Raw genomic sequence first — 22,968 nt, forward strand, 5'->3', positions numbered from 1 at the left:
TTCCAACAGGGCTAGTAAAATCTTGCAACCAATTAGCCCTGGGCTAGTGAGCTATAACAAAATTTCTTAACCCCTGTTTTAGTGTCTTATCGAGGCTTTTTATAGCTGACTATGCAGTATGGGCTTTCCTCATTGTTGAAGACCGTACGGTGACCTATAGTTGTTAATGTCTGTGTCATTTTGGTCTTTTGTGGATAGTTGTCTCATTGGCAATCATACCACATCTTCTTTTTATATTGTAAATAGTTTAAGCATGTAACTAATTCAGTTTGCTCCATTCTTTTACGCCAATTTAATAGTGCGTTTATTTATGGGAACAGCAAATGTATGCCTCCACCTAAAGCGCTTCGATCCAAAAGAATTACTGTATTTGTCTTATTAGAATCGAAATAATTCATGGGGCTTGAATATATCGTGATTTTACCACAGATTGTCCCTTAATGCCGATATTTTACCCCTCGCTATCGCTCAGGGTAAAATATTTGTTATAGAGGGCCAACCCGTGGTAAAATCACGATATATTGAAGCCCCCATGAATTATTTCTTAATTAACCAGTAGGCAATGGTAGGCCAGTTGATTTAAATTTGTACACTACAGGAAATAAAAAATTATGAAAATTGAAAAAACAATACCGCTGATACTTGATTGTTAGCACTGAAGTGTGCCCAATAGCACAGCGCTGAAATACAAAAGTGCTGAATACCACAGTGCTAAACCGGCCTTGGGCATGTTGGGAGAACACCCAGGGAAGATACAAATTGGAATCGAGTGTATTAAAACATTTGTAAAATGTTTCACATCTTTCATGTACTCATGGGCCCGGTTTCTTCAATTGCTTACATCTTCTTCATTTGAATTCATGTGGATAGTTTTATTTATGTGTCTATGACCATGATGACTGCATGTGTCCATTTATGAAATTGTGTACTGATTGTTTACTATTATTAAAATACTAATGTTGAATAAAATTGTACGTACTGTATTTTCTACCAAGATTTCTAAACAATTCTTCCTTATTGACACTTATTGTCGGCATTTTATCTTTTGCACATGTAAAATCGGATGACGAAACTCTATATTTACCGGAAATTGGAAATGATAGTTCTAAATTAAGTATCATTTTATAAATTTTGAATAGTGATTCATTCATATAAGCAATATTTATAAAAAAAAAAAAATCTCTAAGTAAGTTAAATGATATTTTGAATATGTCTGCAGTGTGCTTACTTTTTTATATGAAACTATGAGCAAAAAAAAAATTACAACAATTTTCCTTGTGTTAGCAAAACTTTCTTAAAATAGATTTACTTTCGTTTTGAAGTGTATCACACATTTTTTGCGGTGCCTTATCTTTATCAACTGAAATTAAGGGTAAGAGGTGATCCTAAAAATACATGTATTATTTATAAGGCTCTTTAAACTTCCATCACCTTCAAAGCCTTGGGGTAACTTGGTAGAGTGTATATACTGTTTACATGAATTTAAAAATGTTTAGTATCACCTTTTGTTATGATTGCAAATGAGACATTACTCTCCATGCACCAACTCTTCACAAGAGACCAAATGATACAGAAATAAACAACTATAGGTCATCATACGGCCTTCAACAATGAGCAAAGCCCATACCTCAAATTCAGTTATAAAAGGCCCAGAAATGACAATGTAAAACGAGAAAACTAATTGCCTAATTTATGAAATAAAATGAACGAAAAAACAAATATGTAACAACTAAACAAACAACAACCACTAAATTACAGGTTTCTGACTTGGGACGGGCACATACATTTGAACATACTTTTAAATGAAAAAATGCATGAATTTTTAAAATTTAGATATTTTTGAACATAATAAAAATAAAGTACATATGTCATGTACAGTATGTATACCAAATTACTAATGAAAATAATAATTCACTAATGACCACATCACGATCAAATAAGTACATACAAAACTTCACGGTAAAGCAGCATCTCATTGTTCACTTGGTTTTGAACTGTTTTGAATGGTTTATTAAATAATATTATTTTAGTTCAAAAGAATCAAGTTAAAAGTTTTGTATTAAAAATAATTTAATTGTCGATTTGACAAATGTATGTAAAAGTTCTGCATTAAAACTTTTATCTTTTTTAAAGAGAATACTAGCATGACTAGTATATTAATGGTAAATACTGTTAAAAATATCGATAAATATGTCAATGAAAATCTCCAGTTATGCCGGCCCAATTCCTGCTGAAAATTTTCAAATCTCCAGTTGTGTCAGACAAGACAACTCTGTCACATGTATGCATACAGAATATGGCGGGTTAAACATGTAAGTAGCTTCCCAACACTCACCCTAACCTGGGACAGTGGTAAAAACCAATTGGTGGCCTTCATTTGTTATCTGCTCTTGACAGGTAATTTTCTCTTTGACATATTCCCCATTTCCATTTCTAAAGGCAAGCAGTTTTATTAAAATTCTAAAAATGGAATGTGTTTTAATTGGATTCAAATTACATCCTGTACTTTTGAAACAATTAATCTAAGATTTCAAAAATTTCCACATGCAATAACACTTTCAGAAGATGTTTCATAGAACTTTATGGATTTGCAATGAAATTTTTTAAATAAATTTCATTAACATGATTAATTTTTCTGTAATCAAAATGATATCTTATCTCTTTTTTTTAACATGTTGTATGGCAATATTCGCACTTGATACTGGTCTGAATTTGGATTGTAATTTTAAGATATTTGACACATAATAGGTTTCTGACACAGTATAAGTGTAGTCATGGAACATGAATTGGTTATGTGATTTGAAATTATATGCATTTTTTTGCTTTTGTGCAATACACTATGCTGTTGGGAATTGACCCCCTTTTTCCATCTTTTTTTTTAACCACCCCCCCCCCCCCCCCCCTTTTGTTCACTTTTTTTTTGGTCATGTTACTGAGCAACAGGACAGGTGCCCCATGTGGAACAGGATCTGCTTACCCTTCTGGAGCACCTGACATCACCCCCAGTTTTTCGGGGTTGGTGATGCTTAGTGATGCTAGCTCAACATGCAGACTTCTAATACGTTCAGGTATTTCACATCCAATTTTTTATGGAAATATTCTTTATAAAGCACAAAGGTGTCAGTATTCACCTCAGAAACTTACAAAACCTTTGAATAGACTTATTAAGAAGGGATATAATTACGATACTGTTGTCAAGTCATTAAAGATTGCATATTTTAGCGTTAATATTGAGTCACTGATAAAGTCTTTGCATCGGAACTAAACACATTTATTCTAAAAACAGTTGTTGGCATGACACGGGTTATGTTCTTCTCATATATGTTATGATGGTATGATACTAAACCCCTAACGGGAAGGATTGTACCTGATGTTCATATGATGAAATCATAATCTTTCAGTCAGTTTAATTGAAGTCTGGAGCTGTCATGTCAGTTAACTGCTAGTAGTCTGTTGTTATTTATGTATTATTGTCATTTTGTTTATTTTCTTTGGTTACATCTTCTGACATCAGACTCCATGGATTCTAAAATCGGACTCGGACATCTCTTGAACTGAATTTTAATGTGTGTATTGTTATGCGTTTACTTTTCTACATTGGTTAGAGGTATAGGGGGAGGGTTGAGATCTCACAAACATGTTTAACCCTGCCGCATTTTTGCACCTGTCCCAAGTCAGGAGCCTCTGGCCTTTGTTAGTCTTGTATTATTTTAATTTTAGTTTCTTGTGTACAATTTGGAAATTAGTAAATTAGTATGGCGTTCATTATCACTGGACTAGTATATATTTGTTTAGGGGCCAGCTGAGGGACGCCTCCGGGTGCGGGAATTTCTCGCTACATTGAAGACCTGTTGGTGACCCTCTGCTGTTGTTTTTTATTTGGTCGGGTTGTTGTCTCTTTGACACATTCCCCATTTCCATTCTCAATTTTATTTAGTTTTCTATGTTGTATAAAAAAGAAGATGTGGTATCATTGCCAATGAGACAACTGCCCACAAGAGACCAAAATGACACAGACATTAACAACTATAGGTCACCGTACGGCCTTCAACACAATGAGCAAAGCCCATACTGCATAGTCAGCTTTAAAAGGCCCTGATATGACAATGTAAAACAATTAAACAAGAAAACAAACTGCCTTTTTCAAATAAAAAAATGAACGAAAAACAAATATGTAACACAAAAACAAACGACAACCACTGAATTACAGGCACCTGACTTGGGACAAGCACATATAGAATGTGGCAGTGTTAAACATGTTAGCGGGAACCCAACCCTCCCCCTAACCTGGTACAGTGGTATAACAGTACAACATAAGAACCAACTATGTCTTGTTTAGTATAATATGTCTTTCTTTTTTAGCCATGGCATTTCCAGTTTGTTTTCAATCTATGAGTTTGAACATCCCTCTGCAATGCTCTGGAATCTTTCGCCACTCTTTTATGTCTCCAGCATGTTTGCCTCTGAATAAAGATTTTAACTTTTTTTTGTGTTCTTGGTTATAATCTTGTAAACTATACTAAATAGTGATTCAGTATAAACAAAAATGATTAGGAAGACATTTAGATCTACAAATAATTCAATAAGTAAGAAATCATTAATTGCCTTCTTTTGGCTGTTTTATTTTTCCCATTAAATCATTAAATCATGATTTTGGTTTACACATTTTTGTTTTTTGGCATTTAATTTTGAAAACTCGTAATTAACAGAGAGAACTGTTTCCTTCAAGAAAGGTGAACAGGATATCATTTACAAATAAACCAACCTTAAACACTCCTAGTGAAAAGGGAGACAATAGCTACTTTTTACTTTTCTGATGTTGTGAAAAGGGAGCTAATAGCTACTATTTACATTTCTGATGTTGTGAAATGGGATGTGATAGATATTAGTTACTTTTCTGGTGTTGTGAAAAGGGAGGTAATAGTTACTATTTACTTGCTGATGTTGTGAAAAGGGAGATAATAGCAATTATTTACTTGATGATGTTGTGAAAAGAGAGATAATTTATTAACTAAGCTACTATTTACATTTCTGATGTTGTGAAATGGGAGGTGATAGATATTAGTTACTTTTCTGCTGTTATGAAAAGGGAGGTAATAGCTAATTGATCGATTGTCTGCATCTATAATTCTTGGTCCCTTTAATGTGTAAAAACAATAATTGAGAGAGTTACTCAGTATATAAGACTAGGAACAAATAATTTTGTTTTAAGCTTACATGTTAAATTGAAATAAAAATGTATTTTTCATTTACTCATGTTTTTTAAATACAAAATGCAAATAAAAAATAATTTGAGATTAATTTTCCTTTTAACTTTTATTTAGGAGTGCATGATCATGGATAAGATACATAAGAAGGCTCTGAACCAATGTAGACGCAGTTTGGTTCAAAATATTATCTTAGAGAGCGAATTCGGCGACCTGATTAAAGAAAAAGAAATTTTTACTGATGGGATGTTTGAAGAGATTCTGGTAAATAAGATTGCATAATCAAAACCCCTAATACGGCTGGCTAGATATTTATCAATTTTTAAGACTTAACTCTACATTTGAGATAGACAAAATAAGTGTGGCTGTTAGTTTTCTTGTTTGAATTGTTTTACATTGTCATTTCAAAGCCTTTTATAGCGGTATAAGCTTTGCCCATTGTTGGAGGCTGTATGGTGACCTATAGTTGTTTATTTCTGTGTCACTTGTTCTCTTGTAGAGAGTTGTATCATTGGCAATCATACCACATCTTCTGATTTTTCTATGTACACTTAACAAATATATTCCTTTTAGTAAATATAGTTGACCTATTGCTTATGGTAATTGAGAAACAGACCAAAACACAAAAACTAGACAAGTACCCCATACAATTATTCTATACACCAAAAAAAGCTGACCTATTGCTTTTAGTATTTAAAAAACAGACCGAATCATAAAACCTTAACAATGACCAATGAACCATCAACCTGAAGCCAAGTTTAGATGATCAATACCATTAAGACCAATATGTACATCCTACAATCCTTCCATATACCAAATATAGATGACCTTTTGCATGTTTTGCTTGAAGTACTGAAAAACAAACAAAAACACAAAAATGTGATTCTTCGAGTGCAACTGGATACCACCAAAGAGGTCCAACCCTGAGCAGTTTGGGTAAAAATTGACACAATATTCAAGCTTGATGTAGGTCTCAATTTGGATTGTTAATAAATATTTGACACAATGTAGGTTTCTGACACAGAATATATGCAGTCAAAGAACTTGAAATTGGTTATATGATTTGAACTTACATTCAATTGGAGATGTCTTGCTGTTGTGCAATTCACTGTGTTGTTGCGCAATTCTAAGTAAATCTGTTTTCAGACTATAAACAAAGAATTAGCAATATTAATTGTGACCCCAATTCTTTTTTTGGGACAATTGATTTCCTAAATATAGGTTTCTGACACAGAATAAATGTAGTCAAAGAATTTGACATTAGTGATATGATTTGAATTTATAGTCACTTGAAGATTTCTTGTTGTTGTTCAATTCACTGTGCTGTTGTGCAATACTAAGTTGATCAGTTTTCAGACTTCCGGTATACACAAATATTAAGCAAAATTAATTGTGACACGTAATTTTTTTGTGGAAAATTGATAATTTCTTAAATTTTGAGGATAAGAAAGAACATGTTAGCGGGCTCTAAACCCTCCCCTAACCTGGGACAGTGGAAGTTGCATGTAACAGAACAACATAAGAATGAACTATAAAAATCATTTAAAAAAAGCTTAACTAATCAGATGGATACAAATAGAAATATATCTAACAAAAAAAACAGAATGGACATGGCTGGGTACTTATACATCGCCACAACAGAAAGACACTAATTCAATTACCATCATCATGAGATAATTAGATAACAAAATCAATGGGTCAACATATCAGCAAAATGTGAGCAGCTGCATATATGATCAGCAAACTGATCAAAAGCACAAGTGAAACAAAAAGCTGAGACAGATGAGCATTTGCAAGTGATTTTCTTTAACATGCAAATTAAGTTGGTTTCATTTTATGTGCAATGTTTGTGCTCACAAAATGCTCACCTTATTTGCATGTTAAAAACCTCATTTACAATTTAGTATTTTAAGGTTAGATCAAATATGAAAATCTTATTTGCAACTTGTAAGCACCATTTGATATTTAAAGCTGGGATATTCAATAAAACTAGGAAAATAATCTAAAGAATAATTGATTTGATTTGATCTTTCAGGCTAATACTTCAAGACGTAAGAAAGTTATACAATTATTGGATGACCTACAACGTAGAGGTCCAGATGCTTACAACAAATTTTTATATTGCTTAGAAAATTCAGGCCATCGAAATCTTGCAGATGCCATTAAAGAGAAGGAGCAAAAAATCCGTTATCCAAACCAACAACCAGTACATGGAGCCCAACATCTACAACACAGCGTATCAGCACAGCAACTTCAATCTCCAGATCTATTATCAAACATGAATTCCAGTCAATCTGCTCCAAATCCATTATCAAACATGAATACTGGTCAATCTGCTCCAAATCCTTTATCAAACATGAATTCCAGTCAATCTGCTCCAAATCTAGCATCATCTGGTTCAATAGTTGCATCACCTAGTGAAGAGGTACAGGATATCACAAATAGAAAAGAGGTCCAGGGCAACAGTAATTTTCAAAGAGAGACTGGTTACAATGAGGATGTAAGAATGGATGTAGCTGACCACATCAACTCAGGTAGATCTCCGTTTTGTCCATAATATCCTCAATTTATTTGTAGAAAAACTTAATGAGTAAAGGCAACTATAATGTACATTAGACTTTTGCTCATTTATTTGGGCCCTTCTTAGTTGTTGCAGGTCGCCCTATAATGATCAGTATGTCCGTCTGTCTGTAACAAATTGTGTCTGCTCTATATATAGAAAAACGTTATGATTTCATACTTTATACTTGACATGTATATTAACCAACACTAGAGGATGTGTCATAATGTATGTACAACTTCCTAGGTCAAAGGTTAAGGAGTTGAACATAGAATTTTGGCCTATGGTTGCAATAGTTTGTCATCACAACTCCACTAGATCCACACAACAGAATTTTATGAAACTTTGTAGATAATTTGGACATGCTATGTAAATTTACACATCAACAAGAAATTATTATTCTATTTTTTTCTATGCCCCTTTTGATTTAGAATTTTGTCCAACAGAATTTCATGAAACTTTGCAGATAATAGAGACATAATATGTTAATGTGCATTATATCCACAAGAAATTTTTATCATAATAGGATAAAGTCCAATGTCAATATTTTCAGTTCTTTGAGCACATATTTATCTGTATCAAATATTTAATCACAATCCAACTTCAGAGCAGTATGTAGTATCTATACTTGCCCAAAGCGTTCAGGTCATATCATGCTGTGCACATTATTCAATAAAATAAAGTATCACATTATAAAAATAGTATCCAGTAATGATCAGCATAAAATGAAGAACATTAATATAGTCATGACAGTCATTTGATATTGTTTCAGGATTTTCAAACCCTTTATCAGGAGCTGAATCTAGTAGAAGCAGTTCATCCAGCGGGCTTGGGGTATGCAGTAAATTTAAAGACTTTATTACAAATTATTTTTCTTTCTTGCAAGGCTTATTTTGTCTTCATAGATCAACAAGTTAAGTACTTCTCATTGGTCTAACCAATTATCTATCCTCAAGGCATCATTCAACTTAAAATGGTTGATTAAAGAGAAGGAGGCAAGGAATATGTCACACAAACAGGTCCAAAGCACTATTAGATAAGGGATAGCTGACTCATATGTATATGAATTAAGTCGGCCTGGGATAGCTGACTCGTATGTATATGAATTAAGGCCGACTTATTATTCTGATAGACATAGCTTAAACACGAAGAAGGTTTTTCATAATTTAATTAAAGATATAAGTTAAGAGGAATGATAATAACAATCAATAAGTAAACAATGCCAAATAATAATAATATTCTAATATAAGTTTAATGGCAAATGTCAAATATGAATATTAAAACTATTTCTTTAAGGTGGTACCTAACACGACAGGGAGATAACTCTGTAAAATCAGCTAAATGTTTTAATTACGTTGTGTTGTTAAGGGAATATTAAGCTTCTCAATGATCAAAATTAGTGTTTTGTTAAACTGCTATATAACCAGTGTTATTTTTCTGATAAAATGGTTGGTTCAAATATTTTGAAATTTGTATATTTTTGTCAAAGGGTCAAAGTAAATACTTTGTCAAAATTTTATGAAAATTAAACGAGCCAAATTAATTTTAGTGAAGGTGTTAGGTACCACCTTAAGATGTCAAAATAAAATAAATTTCAAAACTACTAGTTTATAAAACGAACTATATTTCAAGCCTCATACAAAAAAAGTGAATATATAATGCATGACATATGGTTTTTTTCAGAGTTACAATATAAGAACTGATCCGAAGGGAATTGTCCTTATTATAAATAACATTAACTTTGTTAGTAATAATGAAAACAGACATGGAGCTGAAATAGATCAAGAAAGATTGACTGAAATGTTTAGTAACTTTGGATTTGAAATACGTTTCCATATAGATAAAACGGCTCAGGTAACAGACTCTTTAGTTTTGTGTTGAAAAAAGGTTGTCTGAGTTTATACTTTTCTCTGCATGTTTTTGTATGAAGAGAAAAAAATTTGCTTCGTATAATGCTATCATCATGCATGTGGTCATCGTCGTCTGCATCGTCGTCCGAAGATGCATGGTTTCGGGATAATAACTTTAGTATAAGTAAATAGAAATCAACAAAATTTTAACACAATGTTTATTACTACAAAAGAAAGGTTGGGATTAATTTAGGGGGTTATGGTTCAAAAAGTTTAGGAATAAGGGGCCAAAAAAGGGGCCCAAATAAGCATTTTTGTAGTTTCCAGTCAATAACTTGTGTTTAAGTGTATAAATCTCTCTGAAATTATACCACAAGTTTCCATACTACAAAGGGATGGTTAGGGGGGGGGGGGGGGGGTTATAGCTCAAATCATTTAGCAATTAAAAAGCAGTGTAAGGGAGGTAATCCAACTCCATTTAAAGAATACTGTTTGATTACCTCCCCTACACTGCTTGAAAATTATGTATTAAGAAATGATGATTGTCTTCAGATGAGATTAGCTGTAAAATTATTTTTAGAAGTTACTATTAATTAATATTAATTTTAACCATGCAAGACTATATGTCATTTTATATTTTAATGTTTTATGATGTATTTAAATGATAAAATTGAGAATGGAAATGGGGAATGTGTCAAAGAGACAACAACCCGCCCAAATAAAAAACAACAGCAGAGGGTCACCAACAGGTCTTCAATGTAGCGAGAAATTCCCGCACCCGGAGGCGTCCTTCAGCTGGCCCCTAAACAAATATATACTAGTCCAGTAATAATGAACGCCATACTAATTTCCAAATTGTACACAAGAAACTAAAATTAAAATAATACAAGACTAACAAAGGCCAGAGGCTCCTGACTTGGGACAGGCGCAAAAATGCGGCGGGGTTAAACATGTTTGTGAGATCTCAACCCTCCCCCTATACCTGTAAATTAAATTATATTTTAATACTTTTTGATGTATTTAAATGAGTAGTTATTGTTGCAAACCCCATTAGAAATTTGAAAAAAATTGGGTGGGGGGTGGGGGGGGGGGGGGGGGGTGTAATGAAAATTTCTTCATTAATTTTTTTTTTTAGGGGATTAATTTCCAACACCATAGTGTATTGCTCAAAAGAAAGAAAAAAATAAGTTCATTAGACCACATTCATTCTGTGTCAGAAACCTATTCCGTGTCATCTATTTAATCACTGTTAATTAATATTAATTTTCACCATGACTGTAAATTAAATTATATTTTAATACTTTTTGATGTATTTAAATGAGTAGTTATTGTTGCCAACTTAATTAAAAACTTGAATTGAGATTATTTTTGGAATAAGGGATTGGGGGAGGTGATTAAAAATTGGGGACGGTTGGGGGTAAAATTTTCTCATTTCAGATTTCAGAAATTAAAAAGAACTTTTCTTCAAAATTTTTTTTTTAGGGGACTTATATTCAAGAGCATAGTGTATTGCTCAAAAGCAAAAAAAAAATTTTAAGTTCATTAGACCACATTCATTCTTTGTCAGAAACCTATGCTGTGTCAACTTTTCAATCATAATCCAAATTCAAAGCTGTATCAAGCTTGAATGTTGTGTCCATACTTGCCCCAACTGTTCAGGGTTTGACCTCTGTTGTCCTATAAAGCTGCGCCCTGCAGAGCATCTGGTTATATTTTGATTAGTTTTCTGTGGTGTCCCAAGTATTGAAGTAATTTGTGTTATTTTATCTAAAAAAAATTTATCTTACAAAGTGTTAATCATTTTAAACAAATGTATGATGGAATTTAAATGGAATAAACTTGAAGTATTTTTTTAAACAAGAAGTTTGAGAAAGCTAAGTACAAATATGATTTGTGCACATCACAAAAAGAGATTTAGTTAAAAGTATAAAAAAGAAGATGTGGTATGATTGCCAATGAGACAACTATCCACAAAAGACCAAAATGACACAGACATTAACAACTATAGGTCACCGTACAGCCTTCAACAATGAGCAAAGCCACTTTTACCTTAAGTATATGAAACCTGTATTTAAGTTACTAGTAACTACTACTGTATGCAACCAGGACTCACATGGTAAAATCAAAACAAAACATTACAACAAAAGAGACATTTGTTTGTTCCTTAATGTTATTTTTTCTGATCTTTATGCTCCTTTGGGTTTGTTATTTTTACTGTGTGTATATTTCCCCAATTCTTTGCATGTGTATGTGTGACATTTTAGATTTCAATGAGTATAAACTGAGTATTATATGGTGACACATAGTTGCTTAAATCTATGTCATTTGGTGGATTAGTTATCTCAGTTGAACAAACGAAAGATTGATGTCTCGCCTAGACATGTTAGTCTAACATTTTATGAAACCTTAAGTAAATCTGACAAGAGGTTTTGGAGAACCACTACAGACAAGTTCTTCTTTAGAGCAGTTCACTTTTTTTGTCAATCTAGAGGAAAGTTTAGAAATACGATGGTGTGGTATGATTGCCACTGAGACAACTAATCCACCAAATGACATAGACTTAAGCAACTATGTGTCGCCCTTGACAGAGTCAAAAAGCGAGACATAGGTATGCTGTTTCCGGCGACGGCGACAATGTCAACAATGTATTAGTTTGTGATGAGGTCAGTTTAAGGGGAACCACAAGTGGTAGGTCAATGATGTTTGGTATGCAGTCATATACGCATTGGCATATCTCATTTTCATGGAGATAATTTGGCTCCTCCCCCTTAGTCATGGTCTATTGACTTTGAAAATTTTTGTAAGTTATCATGCATTAGTTTGTGATTAGGTCAGTTCATGGGCAGCTATTAGTGGTAGGCCAATGTCAATTGAGTTGTATAAGTATTCTAATTGGCACATCTCATTTCCATGGAGAATATTTGACCTCGCCCCTCAGTCACAGTCTAATGACTTTGAAACTTATCTTAGTTTACATGTATTAGTTTGTGATTAGATCAGTTTATGGGGAACCACAAGTGGTAGGTCAATGATATTTGGTATGCAATTGTATACGCATTGGCATATCTCATTTCCATGGAGATAATTTGGCTCCGCCCCCTTAGTCATGGTCTATTGACTTTGAAAATTTTTGTAAGTTATCATGTATTAGTTTGTGATTAGGTCAGGTCAAGGGGAGCTATTAGTGGTAGGTCATTGTTAATTTGTATTGAGTTGTATAAGTATTGGCACATATCTCATTTTCATGGAGAATATTTGGCCTCGCCCCTCAGTCACAGTCTAATGACTTTGAAACTTATCTTATGTATTAGTTTGTGATTAGATCAGTTCAAGATGAACTGCTAATGTAAAATCAATAATATTTGGTATGCAAATTTATTTACATTTGCAAGTATTATTTCCATGGAGATTATATAGCCCCACCCCCTCTTCATGCTTCATTGATTTTGAAACTTTTACATAGTTTACAAGTTAATTTTTGTATTAAGGTTTGGAAACTACTTATAATAAGTCAATGGTATTTGGTATGCAGTTGTATTAGCATTGGCACATCTCATTTACATGAAGATTGTGTATAACCATGTAACTCAGTCATGGTTCATTGACTTTGAATATTTGCATAACTTCTGAAAGATGTTAAAGTATTGCTATTTTGATTTCAACATTTGCATAATCAAAATTACAAAGAGAGAAAAAGGGAAAATTTCCAGTTTTTGGACAATAACTCAAAAACGCTTTCAGCAGTTTTCATGAAAACTGGTGAATTGTTTATATCTATTGATGTAGCTCTCATTGGGGTCTCAGCGGGACGCGGGATTGCAGATTTTTTGTAAGCGTGACACGTGAAAATCAAATTACTGTGTTGTGAAAACATGAAATGAGGTCTAGCGGGACCTGGGAAACGACAAAAAAATAAGAATTGCTTCATACATAGTGTAAGCGGGATACGGGAATCTGACAAAACAGCAAGCGGGATCCAGGATCGGAACCCCCCAATGAGACCCCCATTGATGTGAGCTGAGAAGTAATTGAACTTTATTCTTTGAAAATGTAATGGGCGTATCATCCACTCATGGGGCAGCTAGCTGTTTATTTCAACTGTTGTTCTGTAATTAAACTATGTTCTGCCTATTAAATAACAGGAACAAATACAAAACCATGAAATTTATTGTTTTTATTTTGGTGGTGTCACTCCTACTGTTCTAGAATAATTTCTCTTTACGAATGGAAAAATTGCTGAATTCATTGTTTCCGTTCTCTATAATCTAAGTTTGCCATAATCAAATGATACCAAACTTATACACAATGCTTATAACCATAAAATACAGATCATGTTTTGATTTCAGTGCTGTCACTTTAACCGTTAAAGAGTTATGTCCCTTTATAAATGAAAAAATTGCTGAATTTTCTTATTTTGTTCTGTAACATAAGTTTGCCGCAAAATTTTTTATGAAACTTATACACAATACCTTTTACATTTTTTTACCACAAAACTCAGATGAAGTTCAAATCTTGATAGCATCACTTTTACCATTCTTGAGTTATGTGCCTTTATAACTTCATATGAATTGGAAGCAGTGGCATCATCTGTGTCCCATGGACATATTCCCCTTTTTTTCTTTAAAATGTATAATTCTGTTCTACAACTCTTAACTGTACACACAATATTATTCCTTATTTACACAGCACATGAGACATTTCACAACAGCATAGCTAACTTGTTCTCATTATTGAAAGATGTATGGTGACCTAAAATCATACCACATCAACATGAAAAACATAATCATGAATTAATTTTACTTCTACATGCATCGTTGCCATATAAGTGAATTAGAAGAATTGTACCTATAAAGGCAACAAAATATAAAAAAACAAGCAGTGGAAATCTTTTTATTTAAAAATGCAATCTTACTCATTCATTATACATGATAAAATGGTGGAGACCATTATAGAATCATTCCCTAAATAGGACTGATGTAAAAATTTGGTAACTGAATGGTTCCTTCTTGTTCAATGAATGAATCTGTATTCAAAGACCATCTGTGTGTTAAGAGATATAGGAAGATGTGGTGTGAGTGCCAATGAGACAACTCTCTATCCAAATAACAATTTAAAAAAAAAGTAAACCATTATAGTGTGTTAAGAGACCACTTTTGTCTTTTCCCATGAGTAGTCCGGCTTGACTGTTATTGCATAATTTATCAACTAAAAATTTACCTTCAAAATGTATCATAGAATTAAGAATGGAAACGGGGAATGTGTCAAAGAGGCAACAACCCGACCATAGAGCAGACAACAGCCAAGGGCAACCAATGGGTCTTAAATGCAGCGGGAAACTCCCACACCGCGAGGAGTCCTTCAGCTGGCTCCTAAACAAATATTTATACTATATAGTTAAGAGATAATGGACGTCATACTAACTCTGAATTATACACAAGGAACTAAAATTAAAAATCATACAAGACTAATAAAGGCCAGAGGCTCCTGACTTGGGACAGACAAAAAAAAGCGGCAGAGTTAAACCTGTTTTTTTGAGATCTCAACCCTCCCCTAAACCTCTAGCCAATGTAGAAAAAACAAACAAACAACAATATGCACAGTAAAACTCAGTTTAAGAGAAGTTCAAGTCTGATGTCAGAATAAGTAACAAAAGAAACTAAACAAAATGACAATAATACATAAATTAACAAAGGACTACTAGCAGTTACTGACATGTTACAATTAAACTGATTAAAAGATCATGTCTTCATCATATAAATATCAAGCAAAATCACTCCTGTTAGGGGTTTAGTATTATACCATCATAAAATATATGAGAAGAACATAACCCGTGCCATGCCAACAACTGGTTTTAAAATAAATGTGTTTAAATCTGATGCAAAGACCCTATAAATGAATAAATATTAAAGCCAAAATATGCAATCTTTAATGACCTGACAAAAGTATTGTAACTTCATCCCTTCTTAATAAGTCTGTTTAAAGGTTTTGTAAGCTTTTGAGGTAAATACTGACATTTTTGTGCTTTATAAATATTATTACCATAAAAGATTGGATGTGAAATACCTGATCGTAGAAGATGTCTGCATGTTTAATTATATTTACGAATGATGTATACAAGGACATACTGATAATAAAATTTACTAAATCATGTCAATCATGCTATTTACTAAATCATGTCAATCATGCTATTTACTAAATCATGTCAATCATGCTAGAACCAAATTATCATATCTCTATGTGAACAATTTTATATTGTAGTTTTGACATATATTTGTGATACAGTATTTTTCTTTGGTTACAGGAAATAGAAGAAACATTAAAATATTTTTCAAAAGATGAACAGCTCTTAGAAGTTGACAGTTTGATAGTTGTTTTAATGTCGCATGGCAATAATGAAATAATATTAGGAACCGATGGAGGTAGCAAAAATATCATTGATCTGATAACTCTTTTTAACTCTAATAATTGTACATCAATGACAGGCAAACCGAAGATGTTTATTGTCAATGCTTGTAGAGGTGGTAAGTCATTTACTATTTTTTTTTAATTAATTGACCAAAGTCTAGAAAAATTTAACAGACTATCTAAGGGTTGCAGACTATCTAAGGGTTGCCATCAACACCAAATTTAATATATATATAGTCACCTCTTTTATGAAATTTATTAGAATTAAAATGGTTGTCGATTAATGGTGAATAAGTTTCGTTTATTAAGTTTTGCTCCTTGGAAATATTAATTTTATCTGAAATTGCATTACATTTACTCTCAAGTCTTCACTCCTGTAAGATATTTATACAATTTTTAATTTTTTCTTTATTTATATTACTTATGACAAACATAAATAAAACAAAAGATTATCAGTAATTTATTTAAATACATAGTGTAAACTATATGGTACAATTAACATATATGACATTTTTGGAAAGATCGGAACTTTTTCAAAATATTAAGAAACAAAACAAATCAAACTGAAATGTACCAAATATTATTACAGCAAATAAATATCAGTGACAGTCAAACACAATCAATCACGATTCCAGGTTTATACTATAAGCAATCTATACAAATGCAACTTTGAACAAATAAAATGTGTCTTTAGTCCTTTCTTAAATGCTCAAGTGATTGTTCATTTCGAATATATACTGGAAGGCTATTCCAAAGAGTCCCAGTCCCAACATTGTTCACCATACATTTTGGTCTATATGTTTTTGGCATCTCGATTAAAGCTGCATTTTCAGATCACAATAATTGTGCCAGTTTGTAAAAATGTATGAGTTCACTAAGCTACGAAGGAGGAAGTCCATGTAAGGCTTAGAATGCATAAAGCAACAGTGTTTATTAATTGGCATCAGAATTTAAATGGTAGCCAATGAAAAGTCATTATAAGGGTTGGAGTTATATGTTCAAACTTCCTTTTGAGGGTTACTGGCCTGGAAGTGGTGTTCTAAACATTCTGAAGTTTGTAAAGACTTGAGGCATTCACACCATACAGTAAAGCATTACTTCTGCTTCTGGTGGTAGTAGCTTGTTAGCACTCTTCACATCAGCCTTGAAGCCACTTCCTGTTTGCCTAAAGTTTGAAATTTAACAACACTCACTGTACAAGGAAATTTTTTTCAAACTTTTCTTGGCTTCTTTGGAAGGGAATAATCAGTTATGTTTCAGTTTACATGTTATCTTAGTCAGATGCATGCAGCGATGCAGGTTTAGACCTGTTATTGGTATTCTTTCCTTTTCCTGCAGTATCATTAATTCCAATTGATCCAATAACTATTATATTTGTTTTATACTCTTACTCATCCTCACATGAAATCTGGTATCACGGTTGGGTTGAATGTACAAATATATTCATAAGTCAGCTTATTGTCATCTTGTGTTGTTTTATTTCTTTTTCAGATAGTAGAGACAAAATATTTGGGAAAACTCAACCTGTTGATGTTCATTACACAGCTCATACTGATGGTCCAATATCAAGGAAGCCAGCAAACTCTGATTTTTTGATAGCATACTCAACATTTCCAGGTATTTATATAAATTTTTAGGAATTTTTTTTCAGCTACTGGTTTTATATGTCATCGTGACAGTATTAAATATTAGTACACTCTCTATAGGATTCTGACACATACGTGACATAATCTCTTCTCTCTAGTAAAATGATCTCCAGTGAATAATTATGCAGCAAGATCTCTGCTAGTTGTTAAAATTCCTTTTGAAGTATTTGACCTTTCTATAATACATTAATTCTACATTCAAACAATTGATAAAAGCCAATTTGTTTTTTATTGGTAATACTTTTATAAATATTACTTGTGTATATTGTCTGTCTCAATTAATACAAATCAGAGCTACCTGATGGCTGAAGTTTGTTATCATGCATCATGTAAACATGCTTAATTTAACCTTTTAATGTGGTTTCGGATTCATCTTAAACTTACTGTATACCAGTTATACTTGTTTTTCAATTAAAATAACAATGACAATGGAATTGAAAACATTAATATAGATTCTACCACTGCATCAAGTTTGATATGATATTTATCTATTCTACACAATTACATATTTTAAAATACTCAAAATTTGACTGTTGAGTTGCGGTGCTGGAATCTGTTTCTCTAATGATTCAGTTTAGATGATATGCAGACAATCTTCATCCTTCTTTTCAAATGACCTACAAAAAGATGTGTTATTTCTATGTGACTTCATCAGAAATGGTAAACCAAATTTTGCCTCAATCATTATTTGGGTATCTGGCACATCTTTTAAAATTTTTGGGTCTAAATGCTCTTCAACTTTATACTTGTTTGGCTTTCTAACTATTTTGATGTAAGCGTCACTGATGAGTCTTATGTAGAAAAAACGTGCGTCTGGCATATCAAATCATAACCCTGGTACCTTCGATAACTAATTATGATTTTTATCTATTTTTACATATTTTAAAAACCAAAGTAGAGTGAGGTGAGCGACACAGGCTCTCGAGATGCCTCTAGTTTCATTAAGTCACAATAGGAATTTTAGAGGAAAGCAAGAAAATTTTAAGTCATAATCAAAGAACTGAGATCAAATGAACCACTTTTTGATTAAATAAAATTAATCAACAGGTCTAAAAGGGATAAATCAAGTTTGAATTAGAGAAAGCATGTATATTTGGTAACTTGAAGACAATCTGTTTTGATTGTATGTTTATTTGGCAGGATATGTATCTTATCGAGATGATCAGGATGGCAGTCCATTTGTAAAATGTCTTGTGGAAGTTTTTACAGAGATGGCACACTTGGTACATGTGTCAGACATGTTGACAGAGGTAAATTCTTCTTAAATCAGTTCTAGAACTTTTTACACAAATTATTTAAGATATATGATGCGATATATTTCACACTCTTGATAAAAATAAGAAGATGTGGTAAGAGTGCCAATGAGAAAACTATCCACCAGAGTCCATATAATACTGGTGTTAACAACTAAAAGCTACTTTACAGACTTCAACATTAAGATAAAAATCATACTTTATAGTAAGCTATAAAAGGTCCTGATATGATAAGTTGAATACCGACCATGCAAGTGCTGAATAGCTAATCAAGGTTAGTTAAAAATTTCCATCATCATATGTTGAGTAAATCAAACAATAACCTGATGTATGTGTAAAACACAAAACAAATGAAAAAGACAGCAACAACTGACATCCAGTGAACTACAGGCTCTTTATACATTGGTCAATTGTAAGAAGAAAGAAGAGATCTTCTAACATGAATGTAAGAACAAATTTATTTTCAAAGTAAATTGGGAAATTTTTTTATCTTTTTATCTCAGAAGGGCAAACTGTGAGTTTGTATGGGATAACAGTTTCTATTTTGTAGTATATAAAAGGCACTATAGTTAGTATTACCTGTTGGATTAAACTACTTTTTTAATTATTTTTCAGGTGAACAATAGAATGGCAGAAAGCCACAATCAGATTCCAAATCCTACGAGCACATTACGATTAAAATGGCACTTGATGTAAGAACACTTGTATCAAAATTTTTAAGTATTGTCATGTTAAGACTATTATGGCAGCTTTGTATTTTAACCTGCAAAATCCAATCTGGAATAGTTTGTTTCTGGTTTTTCTATTGCCTGCAACAAATTAATTCATTGCAAAATTCTAGATGTCTTATAGGGATTCAAATCAAGTGATGAGGTTGTGTTTTCATGATCCTAGCAAAAAATTTAATTATAAGTACTGCATGCTTTTTTTTGTAATTCTATAGTGTGGTAAAAGCGCTGATGGTGCACACATTTAAAGAATTGTGAATTTCTGTGCTTCATACAAGATGTACTTCAGTCAATATGCTTTTACACCCCAAAGAATTAATAAAAAGAAGCTTTCAATTTTTAATTTGTTTTGCTTCTTCTTGAAAAAAATGTACAACTTTGAATGTCAAAAACATTAAGGAGGCTCACGGGTACAAAAATTTCAGCAAAAAAAATAAACCTTTGTTTTTTTCATTACAAATTTTATTAATTACACTATAAGCTATTACTTATATATGATATGGAAAAAAAAGCAACCAAAAACATAGATTTGGTTTGGCCCCAGATGACTTTTAAAATGTTTATATCATTGAAAAAGCTCCAAATTATCTCCCTTTAGTTAAAAAATGCCATTTTTTGGCATTAAATTTGAAATATCTTTTTTAACTTATCGGTGACCTATATTTTTTATTATTGTTTTCAAATAAGCTGTACATAAACTAAATAATTATAAAATTTAAGTGATTTCTGTAATTTAGTTCTTTTTTTATTTCAATATTACCTCTATTTCTCCTATTAGTTCAACCAAGGATTTGTATAGAAGTCTAACTATACAAAGCATGTAGCAATGACATGATACTTAATGAATTTATAAAAATGCAAAATCTTGTGTAAGAGATGGATCTAATTGTTCAGATTTCTTTGCATCTAATATTGGTGTGAGGCAGGGTGAAAAACCTGTCGCCCCTATTATTTCTATTTTTTTTAATGATTTGACTGAGTTTATGTCACATGTTTATAGTGGTCTGAATGATGTTTGTAATATGTCTCATTTACTTTTTGACAATGATGATATTGAAGTGTATTTTAAATTGTATCTGTTGTTATATGCGGATGACACAGTCATTTTTGCAGAATCTGCAGCTGAGTTATGATCAGCATGGAATGCAATGTATTTATATTGTGAAACATGGAATCTCAAAGTTAATACTGCAAAAACCAATGTTGTTATATTTTCTAAAAGTCAACAGGCTGAAAATGTTCATTTTATATATAAAAATGACCATTTATCTGTTATGATGAATTTCAATATTTAGGTATTGTATTTTCTAGAAAAGGTACTTTTCATGTTAATAAATCTAGACTGGTTCAACAAGCTAGAAAAGCAATGTTTTATGTATTATGTAAGGCAAGAACATTGTATTTACCTATAGATGTATTGTTACAACTTTTTGATGCTATGGTTGGTCCTATATTGTTGTACGGTGCAGAAGTTTGGGGGTATGAAAAAAATCATTGCACTTATAATTTTGTAAATATATAATGAAAGTTAAAAAAAAATGTACACCTAATTGCATTGTATATGGTGAACTAGGTAGAGTACCAATGTCTGTTAATATTAAGTCAAGAAGGGTTGGTTTTTGTTACTGGCAAAAAAGAGAAAACTTCTCGTACATTATATGAAATGCTATATTAACTTGATTCTGGTGATGTATACCACTCTAAGTGGTTGAATTGTGTAAAAGATATTTTATTTGAATGTGGTTTTATAAATGCCTGGAATAATCAATATATAGATACAAACTGTCAGTTGTCTAAAAATGTGAAACAGTATTACCACAATTTGTTTGTAAATGAATGGAAGGCTCAGATATTTAATACGTCAAAATGTTTAAATTATAGAATGTACAAGTCTGAGTTTGGTTTTAAAGATTATTTAACTACATTGCCTTTTGATTTAAGAATTAATTTGTGTAAATGTAGGTGCAGTAGTCATAGGTTACCTATTGAATGTGGTATATTTTATAGCATTATTAATAGATCAGAAAGAATATGTGATTTATGTAACAGAAATATGCTAGGAGATAAATTTCATTACGTATATGATTGTACTTTCTTTAATGTTGAACAGCTGAAATGTTTGCCAGCAGATATTTGTAAAGTTAAAAATACTACGAGTTTCTCTAATTTAATGAACAGCAAAGATAAATTTGTTCTTGTTGGCTTAGCCAAATTTTGTAAAATTGTAATGTCAGTTTACAAATGATATTTACCTTCCAATTTATATATGCATTTGTTAATATGATTGTTCATGCATTATTTCGTATTTGTTATATTGTTGTACTATCATGCATCATGTGAGGCCTTAAGTGAAATAAAATGTTTCAAATGTTTCACAAATTCTTGGTTCAATAGAAAAAAAGGACATTAACAAAAATGTATGCTTCTTTCGGAGGCAGATTGTGAGCTGAATTGAATGGTGACCCCATTTTTTTATTTCAGTTTTCTAGTATATGATAAAGTTCCGTTATAAAAAAAATATCGTGAAATGCTATATATATATAAAAAAAAATGTTTATACCCGCGAGCCCCCTTAAGGTTATTCATAATTTTTTTTGTTTCTAAACTATGTTTGTTTATTCTATATTGTAACCCCTGCAGTTTTGTATTTGTTGTGACTATATTAGTGTCCATTCATTTTCATCTGAATCTAAAATTTCATTCCATTTTGTCTGACCTGTTGAAACTATATTATTTCTAATTAATAGTGTATACACATCTTTGGTTCCATGAACTTTAAAAAAATTCTTGGCAAATGAAGGAATGAATGAAGTGACTAGCTTATAAGTATCAATTGCATAGCACTTTCCTGTATTCTTACAGCAGAAATTATCTGTTGTATTTCAGAAAATTTCTGTCAATTTTTAATTTGGCTATAAGCTGTTCCAACCTGAGATATTTTTTTTTTATTATTTAACTATTATGGAAAATGAAGCTGTGATGAAGAAGCTAAGATTAGTCATTTTCAATCCACCTTCTCTTTACTTTTGCAACAGTTCTTTCTTGACTCTTGAATTATTACTGTACTTTTTTATGCCCCACCTACGATAGTAGAGGGGCATTATGTTTTCTGGTCTGTGCGTCTGTTTGTCTGTCCGTTCGTTCGTTCGTCCGTCTGTCCCGCTTCAGGTTAAAGTTTTTGGTCAAGGTAGTTTTTGATGAAGTTGAAGTCCAATCGACTTCAAACTTAGTATACATGTTCCCTGTGATATGATCTTTTTAATTTTAATGCCAAATTAGAGGGTTTACCCCAATTTCACGGTCCACTGAACATGGAAAA

At 32.0% G+C, this 22,968-nt stretch overlaps 2 protein-coding genes across 2 annotated transcripts in view; one reads left to right on the forward strand and one right to left on the reverse strand.

Annotated features, from left to right (window-relative positions):
* The window catches only part of LOC139501650 (phenylalanine--tRNA ligase beta subunit-like), a 32,688-nt gene extending 31,572 nt beyond the window's left edge, over positions 1–1,116 (reverse strand). Inside the window, exon 1 of the mRNA XM_071290791.1 lies at positions 980–1,116. Within this exon, the coding sequence (XP_071146892.1) occupies positions 980–1,037 (58 nt within the window). The 5' untranslated portion in view covers positions 1,038–1,116. The remainder of the gene's footprint in view (positions 1–979) is intronic.
* Positions 1,117–1,296: 180 nt separating this feature from the next.
* On the forward strand, positions 1,297–21,292 carry LOC139501653 (caspase-3-like). The gene is made up of 9 exons (XM_071290795.1): positions 1,297–1,372; positions 5,325–5,471; positions 7,243–7,741; positions 8,540–8,601; positions 9,451–9,621; positions 15,919–16,138; positions 17,514–17,639; positions 18,809–18,918; positions 19,537–21,292. Exons 2-9 carry the CDS (start codon positions 5,331–5,333, stop codon positions 19,615–19,617), a joined length of 1,410 nt encoding a protein of 469 aa, XP_071146896.1. The 5' UTR covers positions 1,297–1,372; positions 5,325–5,330; the 3' UTR covers positions 19,618–21,292.
* The last annotated feature ends 1,676 nt before the right edge of the window (positions 21,293–22,968 follow it).

This window comes from Mytilus edulis, chromosome 13, assembly GCF_963676685.1.
Source record: "Mytilus edulis chromosome 13, xbMytEdul2.2, whole genome shotgun sequence".
Taxonomy (NCBI): Eukaryota; Metazoa; Mollusca; class Bivalvia; order Mytilida; family Mytilidae; genus Mytilus; species Mytilus edulis.

Bases quoted from the DNA above. Each gene is read 5' to 3' on its own strand.
- LOC139501653 (XM_071290795.1), top strand. From the start codon at position 5,331: ATGATCATGGATAAGATACATAAGAAGGCTCTGAACCAATGTAGACGC. The intron at 9,622-15,918 runs GTAACAGACTCT...CTTTGGTTACAG, and splicing joins ATATAGATAAAACGGCTCAG to GAAATAGAAGAAACATTAAA. The intron at 16,139-17,513 runs GTAAGTCATTTA...TTTCTTTTTCAG, and splicing joins TGTCAATGCTTGTAGAGGTG to ATAGTAGAGACAAAATATTT.